Source organism: Telopea speciosissima, chromosome 1 (assembly GCF_018873765.1).
Source record: "Telopea speciosissima isolate NSW1024214 ecotype Mountain lineage chromosome 1, Tspe_v1, whole genome shotgun sequence".
NCBI lineage: Eukaryota > Viridiplantae > Streptophyta > Magnoliopsida > Proteales > Proteaceae > Telopea > Telopea speciosissima.
Window position 1 is genome coordinate 23,680,298 of NC_057916.1, and position 11,369 is coordinate 23,691,666.

Here is an 11,369-nt window from a genome sequence, read left to right on the forward strand (position 1 = left end):
TATCCTTATTGTATAGGTAAGATAACATTTTCACCAAACAGGCCACATACCACTTAGATCCAACAGATGATGATTATACAGTCACTAGATCTTGGAAATAAATCCTGGCTTGACCTTGGTATATATAAAGGGAAAAAGAAGCCGGTCTGAGAGTGTAGTCCCTACGCCCAAACACAAGATGAGGCAAAATGATCGCCCCACACCCATGAAAGGCGGATATGTAGCCCCTATTGATGTTTCTACGCACACTTCCATTGTCCCATGTTGGCACAGGGGCCACGCTTCTGGACAGAGAACTTGTTCCTGTATACAAAATTTTAAATGGACATTGTGAGTTGTAGGAATGTTCCTGCTGCTCCAATAGTAGACGCCGACTTAGAATCTTGAAAGGTATTTTTTGGGAGAATGTTCTCCGTGCCGCAGCGCAGCCTATGCCCAGGCACATGTGCAGCCTGTGCAGGGGGGGCAGGGTGGTCATTATGCCCACCCCCATGTGCCTGGGCGCAGGCTGCGCTGCGGTACAGAGAACAACGTTCCTTTAAAAAAATACTAAACCCTAAAAGAGTATTTGTGAATCCAAAGAGAAAGGGATTATTTCAAGTCGACGCATGTTATTGGGGCCGCAGGAACATTACTGCGACCAGGGCAAGGGCAAAAAAAAAAATTCCACCTGCTTGGGCCAAATTTTAAGATGCCAAATTGGTTTTGCTTGAGAATTGTAGAATGAAGGAAGTTTTAGGGATAGAGTTGGAATAGAGAAGCCTGCAAAGCTGCATAGACAGTGTGCCAACCCGCCTGTGATGGGTGAACATCGTCCCAAAAGAATGCAGAGTGAGGGTTCTGGCACAATCTGTACTGCTTCTTACCTGTCTCATCCACACTCCCACATGAAAACTCCTGCTTCATACCCACGCAACATGGCTTCAATATGCTTCCTCCTACACATCAAATAAAGTCCCAAATCACATTACTTGCTCGCTCAAAGAGAAAGAGAGAGTTGTTTTGATTGAGAATTGTAGTAAATGAGAAGCATTGAAGCAATAACCTGAATGGTTTCCGTGTCTCTTGAATGTGGACATGAAGGCATCATAGAGATTAAGGATATGGAAGGCAGAGTCCTTGGTCTCGTTGTTCAACTTGGCCACAGCTTGTTGGAGCAGGAGATTGTGGAAATTGACGGCCATGTTCAGAGATCCATTGCATTTCTGGTAAGAAAACTTCACTGTGTTCTGAGGGAGACATCCCAGGGGTTCCAAAGCCGTAACCGCTATTTTCTTCACTCCCATGTCATGAATACGTTTTAGGTTCAATGCCAATTGTTTAACCACAGAAGCAATGAAACCCCGCAAACCCTATCATCATTTGTTACACAAATTAAGTGTGGTCAATGAATTGAGCCAGAAATTGGGACGATGAACGTTGGCATTCAATTCAGACATGTACGTACCTGGGCAGAGCCATTGCGAGCATTATAAGCACCGTAGTCGTTGCCGGCGAGGGAGACAAGAGCGAGGGAGGAGGCGAGGTCGTCCTGTGTGTAGAGACGATCGTGGTGGATCAAACGCTGGAAGAGGCGGATCTGGGTGGTCATGTTTGGGGCGGAGACCAGCGTTTTGAAAACGCCTGTTCCTCCCCAGGCGAAGTTCACCCCGTATCTCACTGATTTCCTTTTCATCATTCTCCTTCTGTATGGTATTGGCGACTTTATTCCCATAAACGATGCTGCAGCACCAACAAAATGTTCTTAATCAAAGAAGTAGACGGAAGAAGAACAAGAAAGAAACAGAACAGAGATCCCTACCTATACCAATACATGCCCCAAAAGACACAAAATATTTTGGTATGTTCCTGCTACCTGGGTTTGTAGCCCAAGAAATGGAATAATTCACTTTCCCTTAGGATTCACAAATGAGGCCAGATTGTGTCCTTGTACAAGTATCGTCTAATGCCTTTTAGGGTCAGTCACATGAAATTCACTGTGGAACCCACAGGAGGAGTGGATTCCATGTGACTAGCCCTGGAGAGCATTGAACGGTACTTAATTGTACAAGGACACGATCCGTGCTCTTCACAAATACCCTTGTAGGTAATAGTATTTTTCAAAAGATATTTTTTTATTCCATTTTTTTTGGCATGAATCGGGTAGCAGGAACATTCCTGCAACCTGAGTAGCAGCAAAATTTCGTCCAGGCAGACGGTTGAAATGGAATCCCACTCTTACTAGAAGGGATATTTTGGAAATGCAAAAACCTAAAGGGGATTTGCAAACCCATAGGAAAAGGGTATCATTCCTAGGAGTGCAAGTTTAACCTTGATGGCTCAAACCTTTCTTGACCTGCCTGAATAGGGCCTGGGTTGAGATAACCTAACCTTGAGGACGGGTCACGGTTGGGAATTTTCAGCGCCTAGTTAGGGTCGGGCTGGGTTAGGATTGAGGCCAGGCCCAACCTGACCATGTCTTATTCTTCATGTTATTTCTTCTTATTCTCCTTCTTTCTTTCTTTTTTCCTTCTTCCTTTTCTTTCTTTGTTTCTCTCTTTATTCTTCTTCTTTTCGCTCCCAACCTGGCCAGCCCATGCATCTCCCTTTTCCCATGGTCAGGCCAAGTCAGGGTCAGCCTGGCCTAATTCTGAAAGTGGGTCAGGGTTGAATTTTTCTGACCTTAAATCAGGGCACGAGCCCAACTATGGAGACCCAGGGTTGGGATGGGGTTTTAAAAGGCCAGGCCCAATCCAACCCTATTGTAGCTCTAATTATTCCATTCCAGCACATGGATTACCCACCAGGATAATTCCTGCTGCCCAATTTACAGGAAAAAAACAATTCCCCATTTATTAAGTATAGATGTAAACTCTGGCAAATGGTTCCTTTACTCCTATGATTCGAATCTTTCTTCCATGCCTACATTATTTGGCCATGCGGACAGTTGATGTAGCTAGTTTGAGTGATGGACAGAAAGATCATGGTTTAGATTAATCACATGTCAAATTTCATAATTCAATTTAATTAATGCCCTCTTGTGTGAGAAGCATCTCCATCTATGTCTATACATGCCTACAGCACTCCAACAACTATTTGTGCAATATCCCATAGCCCTTGATTTTCAAAGTATTGTTTTTCCATGTGGCAAATTCAGATAGAGCTGAAACTTGACATGTGAAGAGAGAACATAAAAGATCTAGATGTTTACAAAATTTGGGAACTACCTGATTTATCATGTGATGGTTGTTGACATTCAAAGTGAGCATATACAAACTGAACCCCAATTATCATGAAGAATGGGTCTCTTGACTCACAACTAGGTACTAGCTAGTGATTACCTTTGATCCTGTTGCTGTTGTTGTTGGTCACAGTAGATTAAGACTAGATCCCATTTTTTATTTTGTATGAACAAATTTACTTCAACCCCACAAACTGGGGGCCAAATTATGGGTAAGGATGTCAACGAATATTCGAAAAAACAGTATTCAATCCATGTTCGTATATCTTTGTGTTCCTCCATCCGATTAAGTTTTTTTTATTTTTATAATTTTATATTTTATAAGTTCAGATAATGTGATTCTTTTTCTAGATTTTCTATTAATTTATATATATATATATATATATATATATATATATATTATTTTATAAATTGTGATACATGGAATCACATATCTATTAAAATAAATAGAAACATAAGATAATCAAAGACTAAAAAGAGTAGAAGAAAGGGTAGTTGTTGAACTCTCAAGTCTCAACCGCAACCCTCATCAACAAAACGGTAAAGATGTCAACGGATAGGATATCATCCAATCCATCCAAAAACTAATACGATATTATTTGAATACATCCGAATATAATCAGATATGAATATGATAATGCCACTATCCAACCGAATTTGATCCGTTTACATCCTTAATTATGGGGATTAAATAATTAGGTAATAAAAGATACCCACATACTTATGATTAGTTAATTTTACATTTCGACTCTCTTCACATTGGAAAACGAATGTGTTCCTACGACTCAAGGTATCGATATTTTATATAGGTTTAGATGATGAGTGAAGCGACCTTCGCAACTCAGTTGAATCATCCAACATTGGAAGAATGACTTGATTCGGGAGTAGTCATGGAGAAAGCTTATACGTTCCAAAATACCCTCCCAATACCCACCATTGGTGGAGGGAAACGATAGAGTATGGGTGAAAGAAGAATTCTTTCTTCATGGGCATGTCCGAGCCTAGGGATAGTTTCGATCCTAAATAATAGGGGATGGAAGTTTGTGATAGAACAAAAATCCCATACATGGTCATGTTGGAAAGAAATCCTCTTTAGGGTGCATCCACCCTGGTCCCTCCCGACGTTGGATACGCATTAGATCTAGGTCTTGATCAGAAAAAAAAAATTTCCTCTACAATGCCTTAATCTTGCGATGCTTTGCAATTTGGGTTTGAGAACTCGATACGTGAAAGATACGACATCCAATGGTGATGAATTTGAAAATTTTTTTAAAAAAAACCCTAAATCGATCGAGCTCACATTATTGGATGAAGCATCTTTCAAGTGTCAACATGCAAGGCACATCAAAAGATATTTTATATGTAGTGTACCAGCAAGAGGATTTGGACATCAAACCTTGCTTCCTCATTCAAGTGGGACAGGTGTTGGCACTTGATCCTATCATTTTGTGATAGTGATCCGAACACTGTACTGATATTTGTAGAGTGGATAAAATCATGAACCTGATCTGAATCATCTGACATTATGATAAATTGAAGGAACCTTTTTTTTTTAAATAAAGAAATTTAATTTTTACCAACAAACAAAGTATACTGTAAACCACCACCACAGCCCAGCATCGGTTGTAAAAAATTTCAAAGTAACCAAACAGAAATGGCTATGCACAGCAGTACCCTTCCAAGACCAGAAACCGATCCGATACCAATCCGGATCAATAAAAAATATTAAAATCTAGGTTTTATATCTGTTAGTGTAAATGAATTGGTCAAAAAAATATTAAAAAAATAAAAAATTCTAAAAACGGTAATCACGTGGTCTTCCAGGTTTTCAGTTCAGTTTCGACGGTTTTTTCCTAATCCCTATTTCGTTGTTTAGCTTATTTTCTTCCCCTCCCCAACCTTACCCACCTCCACTATTATCCTTACCTTATTTTTGCGGGATCAAATCATTGTTTTCATGGAATTGAATGTTCCCTTAATTGCCGTCATCACTATTATCCTTACCTTAGTTTTGCAGGATCAAATCAATGTTTTCATGGAATTAAATCTTCCTTTAAATGATTCCCTAATAAAAAATGATAAGACCTCCCTTTTTTCTCGCGGATATGAGGTTTCTAAATTTCCAAATCCCAGCTTAAAACCTCAGACAATATAGAGTAGAATGTTTACATGGAATGAAATCTTCCCTTAATCGACTCCCTAGTCAAAACGATAAGATCCCCCTTTTTCTGACGGATTTGAAGCTCCTAAATTTGTGAAACACAACTTGAAAAGCTCAGAAGGAATAACAAAGGAAAAATATGGATTTTAAAGTCCGATCAGTGATCGGTCATGACCGATACCGATCCGATATCGTCCGATCTGATATTACGAGCCATGGGTCACACAACTCTCTCTCTCTCTCTCTCCAAACAGAAATGGCGCACAGCAGTACACTTGCAGGACCCACTTTACTGTCTACACTACTCACTCTCTCACTCTCTCACTCTCTCACTCTCTCACACACACACACTCTCTCTGATATCATCCAAAGCACAAAGTTAAAGTAAGCCCAGTACTTCTACTTTGAACCAAAAGAGAGAAAAAGAAGAGAGACAGACATTATGAAAGATGTAACAAAGATAGATAAATTAATGCTAAAGAAGAAGAAGAAGAGAGACGACGGACCTACGTAGTCGGTCAAGACGCGACCGTCGGAGAAACGGCCAGTCGGTTTACCGGGAAAAGTGATTCCATAGGGCAGCTTCCAAGAACTTGATACTGATTTTCTGATATTCCCTGTGTCAGTGTATGAGTCTCCGAACACAAACAGCTTCGAGAGAGTTAGGCGATGCAGGTCTCCATTGTTACTTTTCTGCAGATGTTGTTGTTGATGATTTGATGAACTTTCAACCCCTTGGATTCCTATAACTAACGTTCCCACACCCAACAAAAAAAAAAACAATTTCAGAGATCATAAAAAACCAAAATAAATGAAGAAGGAACAGAAGCGATCACCAATCCTTGACGAAGGAAGAAGGAAGAAAGAAGAAGCAAGACAGAAACCCCAACTGTACGCCATTATCCATACCAGCCAAAAGAGCGAACGATGAGAGCAGGTAGAAGAAGAAAACCGGTTCTTCCTTTTTCCCCATTAGAGATATGTGGTAGTGACCGTAGAATGAGGGAAAACCGAATTTGAAGTAGACGAAGAACGAGGAGAGTTTTGGAGATTTGACAAAAGAAGAATATTCGTTTTTCTAGGAGGAGATAGCGATAAGGGGGGGGGGGCGGGTGGAAATGGAAAAAGTTTTAGCAATTTCGAACACGCGGTGACGCACGTGTGTTAACCCACCCGGTGACAAATAGAGTTTGGATTCTCTCCTCTTCCCTGTAAATTGCTATCAGTTTACGTGTCTTGCTGCCATTTGTTCTACTTAACCAATCCCTACACTACGCGCGTGTGTTACTTCTTTTATCTTACGAAAATTTGAATCTGTAGTAATGCTGTGATGCAGTGTAAAGCAGAGATGCCAGACTGCCTCCAATGACACCCCCACTCAAACTGTAACAAGCAATTCAAAGAAAAATGACTAAAGCTCACGTATGTCTGACCTCTGACAACTTTTCAAAAATTGTGCCCAAAAACTAAAAATATGGTTACAGCTTCCATTGGAGGTGTAGATCCGACCCGATACCCGAATACCTGCCAAGCCCTTGATAATGTAACTTAAGAAAACTTGGTTAATTAAATAGTCTTAGACTCTTGGGTAGGGGCCAGAATGATACTATACATTAATCAGTCAAGTGGCAGCAGGGATTTCAAAATTGGATTGACAATTGAACACAACCATTGTGATGTCTGTCTTTTAGCATTCATGGGGCTATACGCCTATACATTGGATATGAATCCAAACTTATTTTTGTGATTCCAAACAAGGTCCATAGGCCATTAGGTTAGCATCCGAAGAGGGCGGCAAGGGTTGGGGGATGAACCCAAGGACAGGGCCGTAGCAACTAGCACTCCGAATCAAGCCAACAGTGTAGATGATTACAAACTTGACACATTTCCTTTCAACGATTTTGTTGAGCATTTACGTTCCCTTTCAACGATGTCTTTGAGTATTACGAGGTTAAGTGTCAATTTGGTTCTCTTTCAGCCGTAGCGAGAGCTGAGGGTTCAGTCCAACAAAAACACCAAAAAGTAGGGGGAATAGTCATTTCTTAGGAGGCCCATTTGGATCCCACCTGTAAAATAACCAAAACCACCCACAGTTGTTCGGTGTTTTTGCTGGGCTAGACTCTCCAGGTTCCGCCACAGTTGGAGGAGAGCTAGATCCGTTAAGTGCTGGTTAGTGCAGTTGTGAAGGGGCTTACTTGGTGGTGTAAAGATTTCAGGATCGATTCCTACCTCAAAGAAAAAGTTGGGTCCTTGAGGATTGTTAACATAAGGAAAAAAGGTTCATATACAATTTTTTTGCAATGGTTCTCCTTGTTCCCCCTCATTTATATGATGCTAATATAATGGAGCATATAACCCATAAAAAAAATATATAATGGAGCATCTTATTGGTCTCTCTGTCTCTTTATATATTTTTTCTATTATGGAAAAAAAAAATTAAACCCATCTTAAAGAAGACCATGTGATAGAGAGTTATCCAAAAAAAAAAATCTTTTTTTTTTTTTTTTTTTTTGTTTTGGGAAGGGGATAGGGATAAGGATTTTCTTTGGGGGAAAAGAAGAGTTAAGTAATTATAATGGTTGTAGGATATGTCAAATAATAAATCAATGTTACCTCTTTCTTGCCATAAGGTCACGTCAAAAGAGTAAAAATGGCCAAAATCGAGAAGTGCTTTGTGTTTGAGAACTTTTTAAATATAAAACGGCAAATCGTTGGTCTGGCCCAATTTGTTTATCGAGTCTCTCTAAATCTATTGTTGTGACATATCTATGGAGGTCCAACTTCTGTGGATGGGTGGATCTCATGTTCACCTGAAAAAGATCCTATCAATCTGGGTAGCGTGTAGCCATGTGCAGCGCCTAAGATGAGGCGGGCGCATTGATCGCCTTACCCTTGCTCAGGTAAAGTGTTTGGATAGGGGTAAGGTGGTAAATGTATACCGCCTGATCTCAGGTGCTGCCCGGATTGACAGGAGCTGAGTCCATGTTCACGTGCTTATTTGTTAAGTTCCAGTCCAATTGAAATTAACCTAATGGTAAAATAAAGCTTCGAAAATCTAAGTCTATATAAAGACTATGGGAGAAAGTATATCAATAGATGGGTGCATGGTCATATATTAGAGGACATTTAATTGGGTTTGTGTATGGAATTTGACACATGACCATCTTAAATGCTACTCATTCTATCCAATAGTCGAATAGCTGATATCACACATCATCTTACAATGTGGCTACATAAGCTTATCTTGTTGGGCGTGAAGTGTCAATTTTTTTGGTTTAGAATTTTAATTAATTATACTTTTATTTGGTGATGGTAAGTTAGAAACCGCCCCCCCCCCCCCCCCCAAAGAAAAAGGAAAAAAAAAACCCCAATCGCTGATAATGATTAAACAAAACATCGCATGATTTTCTACCACATGGGAAGGTGGGTGTTGGGACTTGGGACCCAAGTTTCACAGGAAAGTCCTAGTGACAAAAGAGAAAAGTTCCTCCTGAGTGGTCAGCTTGGAAAAACATACCTTTGTAGATTTTTTATTTTTGCCACATGGATGAATGATATGATAATTCTACAATAGATATATTTAGGGACTAGCGTGGATTGGTCATATATCAAATTTCATAACTTAATTTCAATCAAGGGATGTTTTTTGTCCGGGAGTATAGACTAGTAAGAAACACCCAACCATTACCTCTAGAAAGGAATCATTTCCATGAATCAGTGGAGGGAGGGAGGGAGGGAGGGAGAGATAGCTAGAACAGAGAATATTGTCCCTTCAATCAAATACCCTCTTGTGGTTGTCTCCCTGGCTTGGAGGCTTCTGTTAGTAACATGTACGACAGTTTGACCCAATTTCATTCCATGGATTCTGGAGATGTGTTATTCTCTTTTCATGTGTTATACATGTTGACTATGAATAAAATGTTTTTCTACAAAAAAAAATAAATAAATAAAATTTGAGCACGTCTATGCATGCTCGTCTGCTGTTACTTCAACAATTAATTTACACTCTCCCATTGTGTTGGATTTTGTTAGAAGACTGGAATAAAAAAGAAGAGGACAGGAATAAGGCTTGAGTCGAACGAGCTCGTTTTGTCCTTAAGACAGTATTTGTACCATCCTATTCCTGCAAAGGGTTGCAGCAAACCTACCTCCCAAGATAAATCAGGCTAAAACAGATTACTGGTTGCAAAATCAGTAACCTCTTGAAGCTATCAAAGAAGTTTTGTTATATGAGACTGAGAGAATTCGTGGCCCATTTATAGGCCCACAGGGCCTATTCGGATGGGTCACACCCATAGGTTCATATGGCTGTTCTGATGGGTCATGACCATTGAGCTTTCATGGCTATATGGATGGGCTCAATGAATGTGCCAAGGGTTACACCTCCCTTTTGACCAGCATCCTATCCAACGGTCAGATCCCTTTGATCAGACACGATCTAATGGTTGGAACCTAATCATCGTACTGGATCATAGACCGTTGATCTCGAAAACATTTAGGCGACATACTACGACAATGCGCACGTGCGCCATCAAAAAGCCACATTGCGTCGCGTGCACGAGTTGGAACGGTCACCGTCCTCGCTCGTAAGTGCACCGTACAATCCTTTCCAAACATAACATGTGATAATAACACACAATCATATATAAACCAAAAGAAACACTTCTCTGTAACCGATGTGGGACTAAATCCTTGGGAAAATTCCAACAGATTTTTTAAAAGTTGTATTCAACTGCTTAAAATTTTCCAATTGGATTGAAATTCACATATAACCAAGTGTCTTTCAGGTCGACCTTTCCAAAGAGACTGCTTAGAGAATTCTTAGGGGAGAAAACCTACTCAAAATCTTAATACATTCAAATGGGCCTATTACCAATGACGTCCAAATGGCCCATGTGGTGCATCCATTTGAATATCGAGGATCTGAAACTATCTAATTGAGCACTCAGACACAGCCCGATTTAAAAAAGATCACCTCACACACAATAGAATTTTTTTCCTCTACGGTTTGCTGACCGGTGCAGTTCCCTAGTTCCTCTCACAAGAGGGGAGTGGATCCCATCCGGGCAGAGTGTTGGTCAACTGCCCCAAGTGGGTCCCACCCCCCTCTTGTGAGAGGAACTAGGGAACCGCATCAGTCAGCAAAACGTAGAGGATAATGAAATTGGGAGTGATCTTAATGAAATACGAAGGAATTAATAGTGCACAATATCAATATGCTGTCCATTATAAGGAATTTCAAAATAAGAAAAGAGAGAAAATAAATGTTATCTCCTCTCCTAGCTAACATGACATCTACCTAACATTGGGAGTGATCTTAATCACAAAACCAGGGAAAACATCATCTGGGTCATGGATATGTGGATTCTTTTCGACAATGAAAGGGTCACCACACTTTTCGCTAATTGTATGCAGAGTCTCCCCCTTTTCCACCACGTAAATCTCATCACATACCTTCTTCTTGTTGTTGTAGTTAACCCTCTCAGTGATCTGATGCATCTGAATTGGCAATTCACTTTCATCTGGGTCGGAACAATCCAACAAGAGTAGCACCAGTAAGAACAAAGCACAATACCAGGAGAACCTCTCTGCAACTGATGCTGCACTCGTAGATGATGATGATGAGATATTCGCCATGGTTGTGATATCAAAGATTTCAAGTAATTAAGTCTGGGTTCCTGCTTTGGGCTTCTTATTAAAGCTTTATTTGAACCTCTCTGCAACCCAAATTAAGTTCCTTTTTTTCATGGTCGTTGGAGTTGTTGAATTTCTTGGCAGGTAAATTGTCAACAAGAGCCCAGGAAATGTAGAGGATTGGGTTTCTCTTGGGTCACACACAACTGCTTCCTTGGGCTAATTAATCCATTTCGATCATTAATGTGATGTTCCCCCTATAATGGAGAAGGCTCGAGCTGAAACAGATTATGATGGTCAACAGATAACCAAAACCAAACCACCAGTATTTTTCTTTTTTCTTTAGAAAAGATA

General features: G+C 40.2%; 1 protein-coding gene across 1 annotated transcript; it reads right to left on the minus strand.

Moving 5' to 3' along the window:
* Nucleotides 1-710: 710 nt before the first annotated feature.
* LOC122671443 (GDSL esterase/lipase At5g03610-like) lies at nucleotides 711-11,018 on the minus strand. The gene is made up of 6 exons (XM_043868688.1): nucleotides 10,681-11,018; nucleotides 6,684-6,764; nucleotides 5,888-6,135; nucleotides 1,448-1,722; nucleotides 1,046-1,352; nucleotides 711-938 (listed from the first exon to the last, which is right to left on the minus strand). The coding sequence occupies exons 1-6, from the start codon at nucleotides 11,016-11,018 to the stop codon at nucleotides 736-738; spliced, it is 1,452 nt and encodes a 483-aa protein (XP_043724623.1). The 3' UTR covers nucleotides 711-735.
* Between the last annotated feature and the right edge of the window lie 351 nt (nucleotides 11,019-11,369).

Bases quoted from the DNA above. Each gene is read 5' to 3' on its own strand.
- LOC122671443 (XM_043868688.1), bottom strand. From the start codon at position 11,018: ATGGCGAATATCTCATCATCATCATCTACGAGTGCAGCATCAGTTGCA. The intron at 6,765-10,680 runs GTAGATGTCATG...TGCTTGTTACAG, and splicing joins AAGATCACTCCCAATGTTAG to TTTGAGTGGGGGTGTCATTG. The intron at 6,136-6,683 runs GTAAGATAAAAG...GGGTGTGGGAAC, and splicing joins TACTACAGATTCAAATTTTC to GTTAGTTATAGGAATCCAAG.